Source organism: Psammomys obesus, unplaced genomic scaffold (genome assembly GCF_907164565.1).
Source record: "Psammomys obesus unplaced genomic scaffold, mPsaObe1.curated_primary_1811, whole genome shotgun sequence".
NCBI lineage: Eukaryota > Metazoa > Chordata > Mammalia > Rodentia > Muridae > Psammomys > Psammomys obesus.
The window spans coordinates 2,980,422-3,002,777 of NW_026596057.1; the positions used below are offsets into that span (position 1 = coordinate 2,980,422).

A 22,356-nucleotide genomic window follows, 5' to 3' on the forward strand; every position below is an offset into this window, starting at 1 on the left:
GGGAAGCTGGGGCAGGAGCTCAAACAGGCACCTGGAGACAGGAATTGTGGCAGAGATCATGAAGAGATGGTGCCCAGTGCTCTCAAGATCATGTTCAGCTACTTTTCTTATCAGCATAAGCTGATCTTCTCAGGGATAGCCCTGCCCACAGTAGGCTGGGCCCTACTCGATCAGCTGGCAATCAAGGAGATGCCCCACAGACATGCCTACTACAGGCCAACGTGACAGGGAAACTCCTCAATTGAGGTTCTTGCTGCCTAGTGTGTCAAGTTGACAGCCATGATCAGCCATGACAGTGTTAGAGGTAGAACCACTGAAGAGTAATGGAGTCATCAATTAGTGCCCTTATAAAAGGGATTCCAAAGAACTCAGTATTTTTCCAGGTCATGAGAATACAATTAGAGGTTGACAACTTGCAACCTTGGAGGCTTTGATCAGAACTCAATTGTGCTGGCACCCCAACTTTGGACTTGCAGCCTCTGAGGTTATTTGGCATAAATTTCTGTTGTTTATAAACCATATAGCCCATGATATCTTGTTACAGCAGCCTGAGCAGATGATGAGAATCATCTACAAAGTATTTACGACAGTGAACAAAATCCACAAAGTGTATGTTCAGTCTCTAAAATGATGCACCGTCTAGTTTATTATGCCACAGTGTGAGCAGCTACAGTAGCTGTCACCTGAGCTGTGCTTCAGCAAGATGCTGAGTCTGCTGTCTTGTAACCCGAGTCTAAGTCTTCTCCCACGATTTTCTTGCATTTCACCTTTAGATGCGTCCGGAGTCAAGAAAAATAACCTAGGTGTGGGGAAGCAGGCTCTGAGAAATCAAAGGAGCTGTGCATAGGAAGGCTGGAATGTTCCCTGTGTTGGAGCAGGAGGAGCCATGCGTAAGAAGGCTGGAATGCCTGTGCTGGAGCAGCAGGCAGCCCTGTGTGAGGGTGTGGGCACTGTCAGGAGGGCTTGTCACTTTGCAGATCTGCAGTTCCACCACAAATCACCAGAAGTTTCTGAACCCAGGCTCAGAAGCCCAGGGCTCAGCAAAGAAGGAGAGACATTTTCCATATATATTTTTTTCTTCCATCCTCCAAAAAGCAGGAAGAAAATGCCAGAGTGTGGTTCTAAGCAGCTTCTTCCAGAGTAAGCCAGCTCTCCATGGCTTTCCCTTTGGTCAGTGTGGAGCAGGCCCCCAGCCTCCTAGAGAGCCACAAGACTCTAGCACAGGGGAGCAGTGAACACTTCTGACATCCTTTCCCCGGTAGAAGCCAGCTCTGCTTTTAGGGAGGCAAAACCTTCTGCAAAACCAAGGAATCTCCAAGTTGTAGTTGGTTTAAAAAAAAAAAAAAAAGTGAACTGATGCCCTGTACACATAGATCTAAGCCAGTTCTTGCGGAGAGTGCTGTGGCCCATGTCACATTTGCTTCAGCCTGCTCTACTTTGCAGAGACTGTATGGTGACCTTTGCCTTTCCTTCAAGTGCCCCCAAATCCCTCTGGCCACACCCCAGCTGTTAAATTAGGTAACACCAGCTGTGGCTCCTTGTGTCTTTGTCAAACAATCTAATGTGCAGCGTCCCAGTAACCCACATGAAAAGGGCACTTTGATGAGTCAGGAGGGCGTCCTCAGACTGCTGGTGCTCTTGGGTTTGGTCCCTCTCTTGCCAGTGCGTGAACTGGATGCCGAAGGACCAGAGTAAGTCCCTAATGCACATGCATAAAAAAGCATCTCTTTAACTGAGCACTTACTTGGTGCCAGGCACCGCACTACACACCATTGAATGCGAACCTCAGAACGTTCCACTTCTCAGGCAGTGAGGGGGAAGCTCAAAGTCTTAGTCAAGGTCACCAGCCGTCAGGGGGAAGAACTGGAAATCAAACAAGGGACCCAAACCCATAGGAGCCTTTATTTTTAAAACAGCGTGCTCCCTGATTCGCTGCCTACTCCTACCCTTACCAGTTTCTCTCTTCTCTATATTAGTTAAACATTTACACATTGAATAGCTGCTGATACATTCAAACGGTGAATTCTTACTCACTGATTGTACCCTGTGTTGAAGTCTGTCTGGGCTATGCAAAAGTGTAATTTCTTAAAACTTATTTTATGTTCCCTAGGTAGCTTGGGGGCTGGTCACAGAGGAGGGACTCAAATGTTGTCTGAATGGCATGCAGGTGATGGTAATATACAGGGACCTGTGGAGTGTGTGTGTGTGTGTATGTTGCAGACTCAGAGGTTAGGGTATTCCAGAAGCTGTTTTGTGCAAATTGTATCCAATGCCCCGCCCCCCGCAGTACCACAGAAATGTGGACAAACGAGCCAGTCACAGTCTGAGTTGCACATTATGTTGGTGGTGAAGGAAGCCCCATGATGTCGCAGGATTATTACAGAATAACCAAAAGGATTCAAGGAACAGTGTCCTAACCCTTCCAGGCTTGATGAGCATTTGAATCCTCATCTTCCCTGGGTGACTTAGAAAAATCTATAGTTGCCCAAGGGAATTTAGACAGATGAGTCTTGGTAAACAATGTCACTAGGAAGTGTAGGTGACCACTCCTGTGGTCTAGACTGGGCTAGTCTCTGGGACTGGTATCTGGTGAGCTCTCCAGTACAGAACTTAGGGTTCTCAAGGCAGCAGATTACTGCTCCATTCCCAGAATGCCAGTCAAAGGTCAAGGGGATACCAAGTCTGGCATCAAGCAAGCTCCCAGGAGAATCTGACGTTTTGTCCTAAAACATATTTTGAAAACTACTGGTCTATTGTATTTGTCAGGGTGTGTGTGTGTGTGTGTGTGTGTGTGTGTGTATTTCTTGCAGTCCTGCAGAGTAAGATAATAACATCAATGGAAACACTTATATAAACAGTACCACTTTTAAACTCTCAGCTTTTCTATGATTCCCAAGAGTATGTCATAAACACATGCATACACACGCGCATGCGCGGGCACACACACACACACACACACACACACACACACAGGTACACACCCTAGATACATTTGTTCAACTCCCCACCAGACCAGACACCCACGGTTCACCAAGCCCCTCAGTGCTCCCCACCTGAATTAATTACCTAGGTGGCTCTTTACTTTTTGGACATGTTCCCTCTGCTGTGACATCATCTGCATACTTCAGAAATGCTACTGTCACCCTCAACTTGAGCACCCCTGACTTTATCTACTGGTAAGTTAGAGTCTAGAATTGAAGCTGGCTGACATCTGTCTGACCTGTTCTGCCCACCACTGTTCCTACCACACTCGGAATGGGGTCTGGCTCGCAGTAGGGATTTACTATGCGAATGAAAATGCAGCTGACTGAATATTAAAACGAACAAAGTATCTGATCTGTAGTTTGACTCACATTTTCTGCTCTTACTCCCCAGCCCCCCCTCCCATCAGTCTTTTCACAACCTTGAGGATGTATTGAATTGCTTCTGCACTGTTTGGCTAAGGTCGGGTGTAGAACATAGTCAGACACAATACACGGACACTTCCTGTGTAAGCACCAAACTCACCCCAGGCACCAACACTAGCAGCTGAGTCCCGCAAAGGGTGCCCACGACCCCGCCTTTCCTTCAATGCCTAGGTGCACCCCGACTTCCGAGGTTTGGGACAGGTGAGGTAACACCACCTTCTCTAGCCACACATTCACTTACCCTTCACCGCTCAGAAACCAGCTGCTCTGTCAAGCGCAAGCCGCCATGTCCTGTCACTGTGACACTGTGACACTGTGTCACTTCCTGACTTTTGTTAGTCTCTGCTTCTTTGAGACGGGGCCTCATGTAGCACAGGCTGGCCTTGAACTTGCCATAGAACCGAGACTAACCTTGAACTGTTGTTTCTCTCACCTCCACCCACCCCAGCTCCCACGCCACTCCCTGCCAAATGCTCTGATTGCAGGAGTGTGCCGCCTTCCTTGGAGTAGTTCCAGGAGTCATTCACACCTAACATGCGTGTGCGAGCACACACGCACACACACACACACACACACACACACATTCGCCAATTTCTGTGCACACCAGTATCATCTATTACACAGTGAATCTCTACAGTAACTGGTGCAGAGCTTGTTATTTTTCTCGTCCGCTAAGGAGCCCTGTGCCTGGAATGCAAGGGTGGTTTCCTGCCACTTGTAATAGCTGGTAGCTAACTCAGCATCTAACAAATAGGTAGGCCCGGAGATGTTTGCTCAAGCGGCCTCAATTTAATTTAGTTAGCATCAATCACAGAATAAGGAATAAACAAACAGTCGTGGACTTACTGAGACCCATTCTCAGACGCCCTTACCACCGCCAAGGCCAAACTAAAAACTAAAGTAATTACTTGGGTAGATAATTCATGAAAGAAGGAGAGCCATTTGCATTTGAATGATCTGGCGAGGATTTTCTGCTTATTGATGTTTCTGGGATTTTTCAGATAATAGCTTCAATTCTTTGATTCTTTCATGGTGTGGAGAGTAGGCCAGAAAGTTAATCTATCCATCACTCTCCCATATGAAAGCAAGCAGCTCCCAACCAGCTCTGCCCAACAGAACCCATAGAAACCAAGCGTCAGTGTGAATGTCACCAGGCGGGGACTGAAGGGTCTGCGAAGGGCGCTCACCCTCAGCGATCTCATCGACGCCTGAGGGATGCCAGGTGGCTGCTGCCTGACAGATGTTTCAAAAACCGCACACCTGGCCCCCGTCTCTTCCTGTCCTTAGCGTCCTCGAAGCTGGGCCAGGAGGACCAGAATGGGGGTGCGGGGAGACTACACTCAGAGTGCTATCTGTCGCACAGGACGAGAGTGACACACACACACACACACACACACACACACACACACACACACACAGCACCTGCTTCCGAAAGCTCCCCCCACCCCCACCCCCACCGCAGGCGCGGCCCCGCCAGCCAGAGCCGGCGGATTTACCGTGGCATTACTTTTAATTAAGTCTGCGGCGCGGCGCGGGAGCGCGGGGTGCGCCCTAATCCCGGGCCCGCCTGACGTCACCTGGGAAGGCGCGGCGGCGCGGGGAGGCGCGGACCCGGCGACCTCGCCGCGACCCGGCCAGCGCCTCCGCCCGCGCGGGGCTTTGCCCGGCGGGAATTAAGGGAGGGAGAGATGTTAGTACACTTTTAATTGGAAAGCGGGTTCTTCTTTCAGAGCGGCTTGTTTACTCAGGATCGGGCATTAGAACTCGGGGGAGGCTCTAATTGAAGTGACGGCTTTGGAGATTATGGGGAACATATGGCCCTACCGCCGGGCTCTTTATCTGCATTTTCTCATAAAAAAAAAAAAAAAAAAAAAAACTGCCCGTCCGGCTGTGTTTTCTGCAGCCTGGCCTCTTCCATTTCTAAAGGGGCCTTTGAAGAGAGGGGGATGCATGCGACGCATGGGCAGGGCGGCCGTAGCCCGCAACCCGCAGGCCTGCAAGCTTCCCCACGCTCACCCGGCCCGCACCGAAGATGCCTCCAGCCAGGGTTCTGCCAGGGGGAAAAAAAACGAGCTGGGAAGAAAAGAAAGCCACTGGTGACTGCCTGGCAGGGGTGTAATTCAAACGGTTTTAAGCGGCAGCGGGAGAGAGTTGCCAAGGCAACGAGATTCCCACTCTCGGCCCAGAATGGGGAGCCTCCATGTGCTTGGCTGGGGCCAATCCGAGTACGCAGGGGAAAATGGGAACGCGCGTGTCTCGGGACAGAGTTACATTGCTTTCTCTTTGTCATTAACCAACCAACCCATCAAATATCCAGTTGGTCCTTCATTCGTGCTCATTCTCACTATACCCAAAGCTGTCAGCTAAAACACAGGAAAGGGTTAAGTGTGTATTAGCCTGCTTTGGACATGCTTTTAGAACACGTTACATTTTCCAAAATGCAAATGTCACCTGGCTCCTCGGAATTGTGTTTGCTTCTTCTGACAACCCCAACCACACTTGTTCATCCTGGGGACAATACCCCTACCTTCAGACTCTCTCTGGCATAGCACCAAACCCAAATGGGAGTAACAGCTGAGTGAGGTTCCCCCCAACTCCAGCTCCCAAACCTCCACCACCTCCTGGAGTGGTGCTTCACGGACTCCGGACTCCCTTCACTCAGCATTCCTCTCACCTGGGGATCACAGAACCCCAGATCTTAGGCTGCATGCCAGACTCACTAAATCCTCAAGGCCCATTCCACAGTAATCCAGCACCAAGGAATAAAATACACAAAAAGGCTGGAGAACGCCTCAGTGGTTTAGAGCGTATGCTCTTCTTGGAGAAGACCAGAGTTTGCTTCCTAGCACCCAAGCAACCACCTGTAACTCTGGTTCTGGGAGCAAACACTCCTCTGGCCTCTACACACACACACACACACACACACACACACACACACACACACACACACACACACCTTTAAAAATGCATAAGAAGAAGCCTTAAGGGGAGGACTAATGTGAGGAGCAACACATAATCTGAGGGCCTTGGTTATTAACCACCTCCCTCCACTGGAATGCAAGCTTCCTGAGGGCAGAGCCATCCACCCAGCATGTACAACAAGCCCGCCATATTGTCTGTGCCGCAAAGTGTTTGCTCATTAGTCAAACGTACGATCGTATAGCCTCCATATTCCAAACCCAGGCCCCGATCAACGTAATACTCAGCAAACTCCTGGGTGAACTTGACACTGAGCTGAGCCAGCCAGCTTTTCTACCCTCACAGGTCTCCGAGAAGGAACATTTGGAAAACCTTACCTTGAATACCACCTGGGTTTACTGCCCACCTAGTGCACACATACTAAAACATTCAGACTCCCAATCCTCATCACCAAAAGCCCTAAACAAGCCTCCGGCCTTTCTCTCCAGTGTGCAAATTTGAGATCGGACCTCTGAGAATCCAAGTGGGTCTTAAATTACTTTCTTTCCCATTTGCTTTGGCCACATAAAATCCCACAGTATTCAGAACCAGCCACAAACTGGTTTGCTATCATCCGTAGAGAACCCTGGAGGTTTTCTTGAGTCACAGACACAAAGGTATGGACAGGGAGATGTGGGCTAGGACTCTTCCACCCCTGGGAAGGGAAGTCAAATGAGTTGGGGGAGAGGGGTCGGGCTAGGATGCTAGGAAAGAAAACTAGCACTTTCTTGCACTTCCTCTATAACCTTCATTTACTACTGTATGGAGAAAATGAGTCCCTGGGACAGGCAGTACAGGGGGTGAGTCACTGATGTGGGCCACGGCTTACACCGATGATACTTCTCTGGAAGGCTTGAGGTGGGGGAAGGGAAAAAGGTTTTCCTGCTTCCACCAAATACAAATAAAACACAAGAACAGTACCAGAAGTGGGACCAATAAATATAGAAATAAACCAACACAAAAATCACTAATTGTTTGCTTTTTAAATTGCTTACATTTCTACATGCTATGTTGATCTGGCATCTTCCCCAGCTTCCTACTGCTATAGGAAATGCCCATAAAATGTATAGGATAGTGATTGGTGCTAAGAAGGTGTTTCAGGTTAAGGCAGGAAGTGGAATTGTGACTGGTATTGAATGGAAGTGTAACCTCAGGTAGTATCAACTCTGTTTTCATTGCTTAAACTCGACGTGCAAGGAATTTTGGTTAGGTTCTCTCAGGTAGGAAGTCTGAGGGAATTCCTGGGTCACCACCACAGCCATCCAGAGAGCTGCCAGTAAAACATGGGACGGCAGTCTACATGTATGTTTCTGATGACTGGAATGACAAAGCACAATGCTTAACAAGTCAGACTCTGCAACCAGACCTTGGCTTTGACCTGCGGCTCCTTCGGTGACTAGCTGTGGTCCCTGCAGCACTGTGCCCAAGCTCATCCTCCTCAAGGAAGACTGGGAGAATCACAAACCTGCCTTAACCACCAGCTCCACAGGAAGATGAAGCTCTTGAACTCCCACGAAGTACTTAAGGTAATAATTTCTGCAGAGGGTTCTGTAATTATGGACATCCTCGAATCCATCATCGTTATGTAAAATGCAATGTTTTTTACATGTGGCCATTTTTACTTACAGAGGTTGAGTGTGGGAAATGACTAATTTATAAACACTGGTGCAGATTTTAGGTGCTCTGAAGCAACTACATGGAATTTTGTGTTTTTCTTATTCATTTTAATCAAAATTATTAAGTGTGAACACATTTCTAAAACCAAGTTTCGGTCAGTGGAAAAGAGATAAGCACTGTCTAAATCTGAACTTTGCCTGTAACTTTTTAAGCACCAAAGATAAACTCTACCCAGCTTCTAATTACAGAGCCCTCTGTTTTGGTATCAAGTGTCTGGACTTGGTAATTGGTAGAATTAAGTTCTTATTCTGGCTTATCCCTGACTCAAGTGTCCTGTGTTTTTACTTCTCCTTCAGCGTTTATGAAGACAAAACAAATACACTGAAAGAGAAAGATTCTACACAGAAAAGAAGTTTTAAGCCTGGGATGGAGAGCAACAAATAATTCCACTAATGAGCTGTATAGTGGATTCTATCAAGAAACAAAACTGTTGATTTTGAAAACAACCTAAAGGGTCAGGCAATTATAACTGCTTCTTGCCAGAAATGCCAGGTTAATAAACCAGGCAGAATCTGGGAAGACTTTGTCCAGTCATGATGTGAACTCACACTCTTCACGTCTCTTTGATAATACTTAGCAACCACAGAAACAATGAAAGAGAGCGCATGTTTACTCTATGATAAGCGCTGTACAGACAATTTCAAGACATCTGTGTCCCTTGCTTTATTCTTAGCACACGGCATATGACTAGAATATATTTATTAGTCTGAAATTTCAGGAATTTGTATCAGTTCCAAACCCTGGGGACAGATCTGTAGGCAACGGCACTTTGAAGCAGTATTTCTCAAACATCACCACCTATCTGAAACTTATGAAATTAACACAGTGTGCTAAGAGTAGAATTAAAACACATCAACATGTAAGGCAATGGTCTAAGTGTTGGAAGAGAGGTGACTGTGTGTGTATGTGTGTGTATGTGTGTGTGTGTGTGTGTGTGTGTGTGTGTGTGTGTGTGTGTGTGTGTGTGGGTATGTTCCTGGTTAAAAAAGAAAAAAGGGTGATGATTATAGTACTGAAATAAAGTGAAATTTTTCTGAAATAGTTTGTTGTAAGGAACATAGAAAACATGATTTAAATATATTTTCACCAATATGATGCTTATTGGAATACTCATGTAAGTACTCCTTTTATTTTTCTTTAAGGGTAACCCCTTTGCTTATTACAGAGAAGAATGACAAGGTTTTCACAGAGATATCCCGTTGTCCATCTCTCCGCCCCGTTATATCACAGACTGTGCCCACCCTTCTGATATAATTATCCTGACTTTGACGTGTCTCCTTAGCTGTACTGCTAATATAATTTGTTTGTTTGCAGCTAAGAAACAGCATTTAGCCCAGAGACTGGCATAGTATAGAAGTCTATAAAAAATGAATGACAAATAGAAGGCTAACAAGAGCTGGGAGGGCATCAGTAAGGACATCTAGAAGGACAGCAGGTATGAGAGCAATGCAACAGACCTACTGAGGGGCAGCAGAAGCAACTCGCGCCTCAGTCCTGCAGCACATTCAGTAACAGGTAACTGCCAGGTTGCTTGCCCTTGGCAGACAGGAATCTAATTCGTTCCTGAGGTGTGGAGACTCAGCGCTCCATCAGGCCAAGAACCTCCTAGAGGTACACCCCAGGGAGGCTTTATTCCGGAAAGGCGGAGCTTAGTAAGAAGGTAATACTTGGTTATGCAAAGAAACCCAAATCATAACGACTATGAATCTCCATCTCTTAATCTATTATAGAAGAACAAAACTGGTAAATTCCTCTCTTTCTTTCTTGGAATTTAACTAGCCCTAGAGGCCAGTGAAAGGCTGTTTCCACGTGATTTTTTCCCTTTTCCTTTTTCTTTCTCTCTCTCTCTCTCTCTCCTTTTTTTTTTTTTTTTTTTTTTTGCATTGACTTTCCAGGATGTGACACCAGCCAGAATGTTCTGAAACTAAAGCCTGCCTCTGAGACATACAAGTCTGTGGTAGAAAACCACCCATCCCCAACTCATGCACCCCACCCACCGCAAATGACCTCTCATACTCCCCTGAGATGCCTTCTGCCGGCTCTCCAGGGGCATCTGAAATAGAAGGCCAAGAAGGATGAGGGGGAGATATCTGTGAAATGATGGATCATTTTGCAAAAAGAGTGCAGAAGCCACGAGATGCCCAGGAGTCCAGGAGCACTTGGTCAAGAGATAGCAACTGAAAGTGCCATTTATAGACACCAATCAAGTTTCAGGCCTTGATCTGTACTCTCCCTTTTCATTCTGAAAGCAACCCCCACAGACCACATGGTGGGCCCCTTTCTACTGGTTAGGAGAGAGGGTCTTGACATGGGAGGGTGACTGGCCTAAGACCACACTGCTCCTGAGTGTGGGGCTAGCTTCACTCCTGGACCTGTCTGACTGTAGATCCCCAAATACACAAGACTTCCTCCTACTCCTGCTATTTTTTCCTATCTTGCCTTGTAAAAAAACGCAGACAGGAGAGACAACCCCAAGGAATTTTCCAGAACTTGTGAGGTAACTGCTGCTCAGAAATCTACTTTATCGGAGAACAAGATTAGCCCAGGACAGGTTAGAAGATGTGTGGAAGTTCAGCTGTACTATGATCTCCAGTGTTGTAGGTGGAAATGCAGAGAGAACCTATGGGCCTGAGCCATGCTTCTGTGGGCAAGCAGGCTTTCTGTACAAGCCTGGAAATCTGAATTTGAGCCCCAGAAGCCACAAAAAGGTAGAAGGAGAGCCCACCAGATAGTTCTTTGACCTTTACACATGTGCTATGACACACACACACACACGCAGGGACACGCACATGCTCGAACACACACACATGTGAATTGTAAGTAAGTAAAAAATAATAATTTAACAAACAATAAATGAGAGCATGGCTACCAGAGTTGATAAGTATGACTGAAAAAAAGAAGAGGGGTGGGAGGCATCTGGAATCTAAGATCCAGCAACATCCCACAGGCTAGGAAAAACCCAGAAAGAGAAAGGACTGATAGACTCTGGGTGTGAGCATTTCAAACCTGCAAACTCCAATCATTTGTGGTTCTTGGCCTCCGAAATTGATATGAACAAGAAAAGGCAATGTGGCATTCAGACAAGAAGCACACACCATCACATGTCTGTGGCATGTCAGGTCACGCTGTGCATATAGATACAGAATACAAGGACAGGAGTTCCTCAGTGCAGGCCAGAAAGCTGCCACACCATCCCATAAAACATAACATGTCCTTCAAAGAAAGAAGTACTGGGATGGGTCGCCTGGCCCAGACCTCCTCTGGGGAAGGCCCTCTACTCTAGAAGATCAGTTGAAAAAGCCCCACCACAGCAAGGGGCTGAATCCCAGGCATAATCTAAACAGCCTACCTTCAGAAACACAGAAGAACCCAAAAGAAGAAAGGAAAAAAATGTAGCTAGATTCCACAGCAAGAGACACAAAAGGAATCAGACGCCAAAAGACAATACTGTTGAAATAAACAAAACATGTGTATAATTCAAACTAGACATCTTTCATTAATCAAGGAATGAAAAAAGGAGAGCTGTCTTGCTTGAAAATAACCTATAACTTAGTGCAATGAGGCATGGTGCCCTACACTGGATTCTTAAATGAATAAAGACATTGGAGAAAATCCCATGAATCCAAATAACGCCTACAGTTGGCGGTGTCCTAGCAGAGTTGCCGTCCTCATTTTTTTGGCACTTCTGTGCAATGTTAACAAACAGGGAAGCTGGAAGAGTAAAGGGACATCTAGCTCACATTCAAGTCTACCATAAACTGAGAATTTAGCATAAGCTTTTTAAATAGCTGTCCAGGATACTTGGGTAATCTCTCACTTGAAAAGAAAATAGGAGTCTGAAAGAGAAAATTGAGAAATGCAACCTGGACCAGCTAGGCACCAGTTATCCCTAGTTATCCACACTGAGGTATCAGGGGCCAGGAGCCCCTGCCTCCACTTCCAGGCCAAAAGACTAATAAAACTGTGTGTCAATAGAATATGTTACCCAAGTCAAGCAGTACCAATAACAATGGCCTACGTATTCTACATATGGAAAATGACACACACACACCCCGTTCGTGCTGGTACCTTTTAAAGACAGCATATTTATTTTCATGGACTGACCAAAACATCTCTTCTATGGGCTACTAGGAAGACTGGGGAGAAACTAAGAAAGGCTTCGGTGTTCTCTAGACCTGTGAGAGGGTTTCTATCAACCAAGTGTAGAGGAATGGTGTCCCAGTGTGTAGTTCCTAAAAGTAAAGCGAGAACCAAGGTTTGAGGTTACATGTGGATGGTAATGGATGCTCAGGCTCAACATTAACAGTTCGACAATCTACTCCAGAAGGTAAGGCCAAGAGTTCTGGTGTCATTGTGGAATACACCACAAATATTCGGCATCCAGTTTCCCAGCAAGTGGTGCCCTTCAGCAACCAGTGCTGAGAATAGCTTTTGCGTGCTAGTGAAATAACTGATAGCTGGAGGATCCTAGATATTTATAGGATGGTCTGATCATTGGAGATACCAATGTGAGATCAGGTGTTTGGTCTGTTCAGCTACACCTCCATCCTCAAAGATAGCAGAGGATTAGGTTGATCATGAAGGTCTAATGATAAAACCGGGCCTGTGTAATAAGCCTGTGTCAAAAACCCAAAAGGACAGGGTTGAGGTGATTTTGTGAGAGCTGAATGCATGAAGGTATACGGAAGCTGGCGTGTATAAGGCAGTTATAGGAGATCTGGGCCTCTTTGCCTCTTGCCCTGCACATCTCTCCAACTGCCACTGGCACCCTTTGAAATTCCTTCATAAGAAACAGCAGAGCACAAACAAAAGGTTTCCCCGAGTTCTGTAGGCAGTGTCCCAGGAACTCCAACTTAGAGCCAGCCAGTCAGAAACAGGTGACAATCTACAACTTGTGGCTGGTGACTGAAGTGGGGAGGCAGTCATATGAAACTGAGTCTTTGACCTAACATGATCTCCAGCAGATGATGTCAGAATTGAACTGAGTGAGAGCTGGGGGCGGGGCAGGGGGGAGCTCTTACATATCCGGAGACAGGGTTGTATTTAAACATGGATGAGCAGGAAATGCACTTCAGCGTGTTCCCTTGAATCTCCGGCTCCTTGTGGCCACGATGCTCATGCGGAAGCTGATGAAACTTCTGGTGGGAACATGAGCCGCCATCACCTCCAAGATGCCCGGCCAATGGCGAAAATGCCCCCTGGTCCCCACTGCAGGAAAAGAGCTCAGACCGGAAGACCTCATAGGATCTCTCCCCTATTGACACTGAGCATCTGTCACTATCCATTAACCCCAAGGCAAGTAGGCTGGCTGCCTCCGGCTTTGAATTGCAGCTAACTGCCAAAGAGGCTGCTGTGGGGGCTCTTGGCAAAGCAGGGGCCAGGACAAAAGAGACTGAGACACATCAGAAAAGAGCATTCAGCTGTGTCTGGAGGTCACACAAGTAAACCTAGCCCTTGAGAAGCTGAGGAAGAAAGATTGCTAGCTCCAAGTTAGCCTGGACTAAAAAGATCAGGGAGTCATGGGAGAAGGCTCAGTCAGTAAAGTCGTTGCCATGTAAGCAAAAAGACTCGAGTTCAATCTCCAGGACCCATGCAAAAGCCAGGAGTGGCAGTGAACAACTGTAACCCCAGTGCTGGCCTAAGGGGCTTGCCTGCAAGCCAGTCCAGCTGAACTGGCTAGCTCCAGGTTCAATGAGACACCCTGTCTCAAGAAATAAGGAAGAGGGCAATTGAGGAAGATGCCCAACCATTAACCACTGGGCTCTAATCACACACACACACACACACACACACACACACACACACACACCAAGAATAAAAAAAGGAAAATGGGAAGAAGAAAGAGAGTGAAGCATGCAGCAGCCGATGACCTGAGTTTGACCAATCAGTGTTAAAAACAAACAAACAAACAAACAAATAGAGGAAGACAACACAGCCAGTCAGTGGACTGGGGGAGGGCCATGGGAGGAGATGAGGAAGGGACAGTGGGATTGGGAGGGGCTGAGGGAGGGGGCTACAGCTGGGATACAATGTGAATAATTTGCAATAAATAGAAAATAAATTAAAATTAAAATCTCTTCAAACTGGGGGGTAGGGGTGGGGTGGGGACCTGTAGATTCTGCCACTCTAGAGTAGGCTGCCCCAATGGTCCTCACTGCAGGGATAAGCCATCAGTTCATTCCTCACAGAGGCAGGCCAGCCTGTAGCCTTGTTGGACACAGCTGTGCCCTATGTCCATCCGTGGTCCTGTCATTTCTCCCTCGACACTGAGTCTACAACTTTGGTATGACTCTCAGATCTTCCTTAGCCTAATCTTCTCAAGGTGTGATGTTTCCTTAGTTGACATTTTAAAGTTACTTACTCTGCTTTCTGTGCTTAATGTTCTCTGTGTCTCTGTCTCTGTCTCTCTCTTTCTGGTCAGGGAGATCCTAAGGTGTACCACTAAAATTAACCTGACTACTCTGCCCTCTGGAGATTGGGAAAAGCCCATGACTAAATGTTTTCCACCTTACCTTATTAATACAGGCTGTGTCTTTTTTGGACCCCTCTCACTTAACCATCACCTACAGCCTTCCATGTAATTCCATCAAAAAGGCCCCATGTCACACAACTCTAACCAAATTTGGAACTTAGATTTATTTTTCTGCCAATGTTGTGCCGCCTAAACTCTTCTCACCATGGAGAAGTCTATCTACCACATAGGCATGTCCTGCCTGATTTATGCCATGTACCTCTTGTGTCTTCATAAAAGTCATTGATAAAACATTAAAGTGGCCTAAAGAGACAGCTCAGTTAGTAAATGGCCAGTTGTGGAAACCTGAGGACCCGAGGTTGACCCCCAAACTCATGCAAAAGGAAGCTGGGTGTGGTGCCCCAAGCGTGTCATCACAACCCTGGGGAGGAAAGATAGGTAAATCCCTGGGACTGAATGGCAAGCCAGTCCAGTCAGAGAAGTGGCGTGCAGGCCGGGCTTCTGGAAAGACGGTGGGTGGCCTCGAGCGTGTGCACACACACAAGTACACACCCACATTCATGCATACACGAAAATATTAAGATGACAGACAAAAGATCATTCACAAGGACTTAAGAAACAGATTTCTAGCTTACTGTTGCCAGAATTTGAGAAGGATGGGAGGTTCTGAGAGACTTGTGTCGAATGCATAATGACTTTTGCAGTGTTCTTTCCTTGTGCATGTGTTTGTGTGTGTGTGTGTGTGTGTGTGTATGTGTGTGTGCATGTAGGTGCTCCGGGTAGATTCTAAGAATTATCCTTTGTCACTCTCCCGCCTTGATCACTGAGCCAGCATCTTTCAATCAAACTCTCCATGTTATCAGTCTCGATAGCCTGCTTGCTCTGGAGACCCTGTCTCCATCTTCTAAGGCCATAACTACAGGTGGGCACTGTGCCCACCCAGCATGTAAAGTGCGTGCTAGGGAACCAAACTCTAGCCCTCACCCTTGCGTGGTAAACACTTCAGCCCATGAGCCATCTGGTACATGACAGCCTGGGGATAAATTGAAATCAGGGTGAAATGGGCAAAGCCACATGGATACTACACGTGGCTTCTCGAAGACTCTTGGGAGAAGACAAGCCAGGCCCTTGTGGGAAGCTTCATGCAGAAGCATGGAATTAGTTGAGCCACTGAAACACATTCTGTGAAATCTTTGCACCTCCTCTGTATCTCCTACCTTCTACTTCCCCCGAAGTCGCCATGAGTGAAGGCTGGTGTGTGAGGAAGAGGAGGAACAAAAATACTCTTGTTCCTTTGTGGTGTAAGTCACCTGGGGTACATCCCAGCGTTCCCATCAGGCAGATGAGGAAACAATGCTTAGGGAAATCCAATGATTCAGTGATTGTGGTAGACTGGACAGCTGCTTCCATTCCCCACCTCCATGAGTGATAGCGTATTTCAACACATTACGAAAGCCCAGCTTTCAAGGCTTCAAGCTTCATGAGGTGTAGTTTCCCCCACTCCATGGATTTGATCATATAATCTGCGCAGCCAGTGGGATATCAGCAGACATGATGCCAGCGGAGGGTGCTTGTGTGGTAGGGCATGCCTCTTGCACTTCTTTGATTGGCAGGAGATCATGCCTTACAGCCGCTGCCCCTCTAACCTGAATCCCAGAGGAAATCACAGGAGACCCAAACATGATCTGGAGCCTGGAGCTAAACTCAGCTGAGGTCAACAGACTCCAGCCTGAAGCACAGTCACTCCAGTTAACCCAGAGACTTCTAAACACATGAGAGTGTGCTTTCAGTTATACGCCTGTAAGTTAGGTCCAATTTGCTCCACACCATCATTATGGCAGCTGATCACTGACGAAAGAAGTCTCTGAGCTTGAAAGGAAAGCTCTTGAAACGCACAAAACTGCCTTGCCAAGGAGCAAGGCTACAGCCCGTGGCTCCCCTGCCCACCACACGGTACTCACCTGAGTCTGAGGCCGCTGGGCTCACGAGGCTCAGCAGCTCCCGCTCCTTCTCATAGTCCCCTTTGCAGAGCAGCTGGCCCTCCTTCAGGACAAACTCGTCACCCTTCTGCAGCTGTCGCTCACAGACACAGCAGCAGAAGCAACTCAGGTGGTACACGCTCTTCTGGGCACGCATGACAAACTCATTGGGTGCAATGGCCTCGAAGCAGCCCCCACATTTGACAGCAAACAGTCTACAAGTGGGAGAGAAAGAAAAGCAATGAGGTCTGCCCTCAGGTCAACAGCCAGAAGACCTCCAAGCCCTGGGACAGGAATGTTTGTACTGGAGCAGACTTCAGATTCAGGGTAATCAGTGTCTTTCTGGTCTGCCGAGACCCATGACAACTCAGGCTGACAAATGGAAGTCCCAAAATTTAAGGATCTATCATCTTTCACATTTAAATTATCTGATGAGACCATAATTGCATTTGTAAACACTTTGACATAGGCACTAAGATAAACATCTAAAGATCTCTATGGGATTCATTCATTGTAAAATTCATTTCACTATTTTCACAAGAAAGTGTTGTTTGCTTTTTTTTTTTTTTAAGCAGTAACACAATTGCAAAGGCAGAAAGAGTCTTTGCAAAGGCTTCTCCGTGTGTTCCTGCACACCAGAGGAACTGACAGATAGGAAGGTCAGATGGCACAAGGGAGAGAGAAGCAAGGAAAGGGGGCCAAAGAATGGCACAGCTCCCCTCTTCACCAAGGCAGACACATAGTGACACAGAGTATATTTAGAAAGCTGATGCCAATTTGTTCTGCTAATAAGACCCACCTTGCCAGGAATGATGGAAACATAGACAGGCTTCTATGTTTATGTGTAAGGGTGCTTTCCTATAGACAAGCCAGCTTCCACATTGGTCTAAAAGGAAGCCAATCCTGTCTCTTTGCTTGTTCATATGTCAATCACTAACTTTTCTTTTCATTCACTGATTTGCATTAGTTCAGAAGCATCCACTATCCACTCTGTGTCTTACTAGAGAAGAAAGAAAAAGAAACCACACACCAACTGTAGTCACACGTGGAGTCAAGTGTGCAGTGTGTGTGTGTGTGTGTGTGTCATTGCTGTAGACACAACAGTATACAAGACAAATCCTCCATAGTTTGAGGCTCACATGCTTGTGGAAGAACATAAATAAGACTAGGAAGGTGGCTCAGTGGCTAACAGTCCTCGCCACCTGACTCTGACAGCCTGAATTCAAACCCCGAGGCTCACTTAAAGATTTAAGGAGAACCATTTCCTTCCTTCCCTGTGGGGTTTTCTCGTGACTGGGACTCACAAACGGTATATACTCAATCATATAGACATATAACATAGGATAAACCTACTAAAATCTGTTCATCTAAAGAAACTAATCAAGAGAGAAGACCCTGACTAAAATGCTCAATCCCTATCCCAAAAGGCAAAGAGGTTGGACATCAGAAGAAGAAGAAAGTAGGAAACCACCTAGAAACCTGCCACAGAGGGCCTCTGAAAGGCTCTGCCCTTTAGACTATCAAAGCAGATGCTGAGACTTATGGCCAACTGTTGGGCAGAGTGCATGGAATCTTATGTAAGAAGTGGGAAATAGTAAGATCTGGAGAGGACGGGAACCCCACAAGGAGAGCAACAGAACCAGAAAATTTGAACACAGGAGCTTTTCCAGAGACTCATACTCCAACCAAGTACCAGGCATGGAGATAACCTAAAACCCCTGCACAGGTGTAGCCCATGGCAGTTCAGTGTCCAAGTGGGTTACATAGTAATGGGAAGAGGGACTGCCTCTGACATAATCTGATTGGCCTGCTCTTTGATCACCTCCCCCTGAGGGGGGAGCAGCCTTACCAGGCCACAGAAGATGACAATGCAGCCACTCCTGATGTGATCTGATAGACTAAGATCAGAAGGAAGGAGAGGAAGACCTCCCTTATCAGTGGACTTGGGGAGGGGCATGTGTGAAGAAGGGGGAGGGAGGGTGGGACCAGGAGGAGAGAAGGGAGGGACTTATGGGGGGATACAAAGTGAATAAAGTATAATTAATAAAATTAAAGTAAATTTAAAAACAGATGTAAGGAGAAAACTGACTAATGTAAAGTTGACCTCTGACCTCTACATGTGCCCCACAGTGGTACTAAAAATTAAAAAAAAAAACAATGCAGAGCTGCCCCATGAGTACAAAATAGTATAAGTTAAAGCTAGAGATATATAAGGAATTACAGTATTCAGTAACTTCCCAACTATGACGTCGTGCCCATTTGATTATCAGGCAATATCCTCACACGGCATGTTTATCCTGGAAACTTCCAGAAGAAAACAGTTTGAAGGTGGAGTGAAAAGGAAACTTAGGAACAGTTCTCAAGGAAGCATGACACACAGGTTGGCACAGCAGAGAGGGAAGACTTTTAAGTTTTGAGTGGAGAAAGCCAAAGCTTGAAAAGGAGAATGAAGTCACCTGCCATGAAACCTGGAGCCACCCACAGACGGCCTCCTAGAACCAGACACAATCTGCAGGATTGGAAGAAACGTACTACAGGGCCTGCAACAGAAGCTGTGAGCTACCATGCCCATCCCTCGGCCATCAGGAGCCCCCATGAAGCAGCTAATTTTATACGCTCCCACTCTGCCTCTCAAACTTTGCAATGGAACGGGGTTGAAGACCTATCCAAATGGCTGGTGTTGCCCTTTCAGCACCAATAAGCTCCTTGCCCAGAACTGCAAGAACCAGAAGCCTTTCCCCTCCCTCTCCCCTCCACCAGCTGCCCATGGCAGTTTTCCTGACTATCACCAGAGTCCCTCCAGTATTTTCTTTCACAACTTCTCCCCTTGCTAGATGCCACGCGTTGTGCAGAAAATCTACCTAGTTCGCCCTTTGGCCTCCCAAGTCCCTGGTCTCTGTTTGCCATCCTGAGCAAACTCATCAATGCTTTTCCAGGAGCCGGTCAAAGGCCTTTTGTCCCCAAGCCTTGCTTCTGTTCCCCTTCCCCTGGAATGGACTGTTAAACAGACTCAAGGCAAATGTTCCCAGGGAGTCAACAAACACTTAAGCAGCAGCAGCAGCGGCTGGTAGCATCTGTGCTTGTCTGGCTCCTACCCTGTTAATCTCCCCTTCTTTTTCTTTCCCCTTAAACTTTTCCCCCACTCCATAAATTTGCCCCATGTTAGAGAAGGGAGGGCTGGAGTGAACACAACAAAGACAGTCCTCCGCCATGTTGACTCAGGAGCCTTGCTGGAAGTGACAGTAGTCACACAGGCTCAAATCCTGATGTGCCCACGTTCCCCAAGGACTGCAAGCCGGAAGAGGCAGGCAGGACTGATTCCTTCCATTCTCCCTCCCTGGATCCAAACCAGGTCGGCTGCACCTTACTCCCTTGTCGCTTGTAACCTTCAAGAGCAATTCAAGAAGAGGAGCATGCCATCTACCACCTGGGTGCCAGATGTGTACACAGCTGTACGGGTACCACTGTGGACCCAGCTGCCGACTGCACAGCCTCTCACAAGTTGTTTTCTCTAAGGCTCAGAGAAGCAGAGAAAAGGATTTGTTCAAAAGTCCAGGTCATAATTAAAACACAGCCTGTCTCTTCCTGGTGCTTGAGATGTGTCCCCCATGGTTACTTCCCCCTCTGAATGCTAATGAGGCTGCACTCTGGGTTCACAGGCTGCTGTGCCTGGAAAAGCTGGGAGACGTTTCCAGAAGCACCGGCTCACCTACGTAGACGCGACGGCATCCAACTTTTCTCAGCATTTTACATTTCTCTTCCTCTCAGTCTCTCTCTCTCTCTCTCTCTCTCTCTCTGTGTGTGTGTGTGTGTGTGTGAGTGTGATACCTTTGGGGTCACCCCTCTTCTCTCCCTTGTATCTCATTCTCACTTAGAAAATGTCAGTGGAGCATCTTCCTAGCAGAAAAGCATCCTGTGCAGTATGGCCCAGGTGCTAAGCCCTTACTGTTCTCCATCTACAGATCAACCTGTGTGAGGAGAGGTGAGAAGGGATGTCACAACAAATGCAGCTACCTCTGTCCTTAGAGAGCCACAGTGGGGACGAGGCTTGTGGTGGTTAGATTTGTGTCAACTCGACACAAACTCTCTGAGAGGAGAAAAACTTCGATTGAGAAAACGTCTCCTTAAGATCGGGCCATGGGCCACCCTGCAGAGCATTTTCTTAATCAGTGATAGATGGAGCTGGTAGTCCTGGGTTCTATAAGAAAGGAGGCCAAGCAAGCCATGGGGAGCAAGCCAGTAAGCAGCACCCCTCCATGGCCTCTGCATCAGCTCCTGCCTCCAGGCTCCTTCCTTGTTTGAGTTCCCATCCTGACTTCCTTTGATGATGAACAATGATATGGAAGTTTAAGCCAAATAAACCCTTTTCTCCCTAACTTGCTTTTTGATCACGCTGTTTCATTGCAGTGATAGAAACCTGAACTAAAACAAGTTGGTTAAGGGTCATGGGAGTACTGATGTGACAGACTTGACTGTGTTGTTTTTCAGAGGCTTGTGGAAGGACTTCAGAACTCTGGGCTTGGAAAGTCATTGAGAGCCCAGTGAGCTGTCCTGTAGAAGCTTGGAAGACAAGAATGTTGAGCAGTGCAGGCAATGGAGGCCTGACTTGTGAAGGTGCAGGAGGAAGCAAAGACTCTGCTGGGATTTTTGTGTGAAGAATCTGTAGTTCTGGTTAGCCGGAGGTGAAGAACCAGCTGTGATTAACAAGAGACCAGAACTATTGAAGTGAAGCCTTCACTTAATTGGGATGCTCAATACTGGTGTGCTGGAGCTAAGAAATCAGCAGTGAATAAGAAGAAAGCAGCGTCCTTGAGGTGCCCAACTTGCTTCTTGGTCATGGTGTTTTATCACAGCAGTAAAAACCCTAACAATCACAAGGCTCTAAACGAATGGCCACAGTTAAATGTGGCTGGGATATGGTACAGAGAAACAACAGAGACATTCACAGACAATCGATTGACACCAGTAGCCACAAAATCGTTCATCTTTTCCCTTCCCCTCTTGGCTGCTCTTGCTGTCTTTTCCCGATCCTTTTCCAGGCAGAGAAATACAGACCTGCTGTAACTTCATTCCATGCCCTGCTTTCATCTTCTTGCACAGGCAGGAGCTACATGAGGCACACCTGTGAGTAGTGTTGAGCATCTACTCCAAAGGGTCTACCACATCCTGATGGTATGACTTGTTCACAACTGACTCTTGCAGCCTCAGTTGGCACAGAGGATAGAAGCGAGCATGGTGCCCGTATCCCCCAGCAAAGGACTACATGAGAATGCACGCATGCAAGCAGTACTCTGTCACCTTAAGGCACAAGTAATCTGTAGCCATTTTTATTGGCCATGTCTCTGCCTTTCAAAAGATTTTTCCTTTTTTCCCCCAAAGTGGTTTTCCACATTCAAGCTCACATTCCTGAGTGCCATCCTAAGACAGCCCTTCTTCCATGTGAGTTCTTCCACTGACTCTTCATCCCTTGCAGGTAGAGCATGTTCCTCAGACCCAGCTATGGCCCTGAACTTGGCCAAGTTCAGCCACATACAGCACTGTTTTTCATTACTGACTTCATCTCTGCATCATGTGCTTGGAGACACAGCAGAAAGCAAGGCAGGAAAGATCCGTAGACCTGAGCTCAGGATTTTGCCTTTAACAACAGGCTCAAAGAAGCAACTTCAGTTCCTAGGCCTTTGGGTTTTTTTGTCTTTCATTTCTTAATGTTAAGTTCTGCCTAAACATCACACAATGCCTAGACTAGTCAGAGAGGAATCAGACAGAAGGGGTGCATCCCTTGTGTGCATTCTCACTGCACAATTCTCAACCAGAGAATCCTGAGATCTTGAATCTAAATCCTGGTCTCCAGGCAGTGTTTTGA

General features: G+C 47.0%; 1 protein-coding gene across 1 annotated transcript in view; it reads right to left on the reverse strand.

Annotated features, from left to right (window-relative positions):
- Nucleotides 1-22,356, reverse strand: part of Lmx1a (LIM homeobox transcription factor 1 alpha) — a 145,503-nt gene that overhangs the window by 27,611 nt on the left and 95,536 nt on the right. Inside the window, exon 4 of the mRNA XM_055624523.1 lies at nt 16,476-16,708. Within this exon, the coding sequence (XP_055480498.1) occupies nt 16,476-16,708 (233 nt within the window). The remainder of the gene's footprint in view (nt 1-16,475; nt 16,709-22,356) is intronic.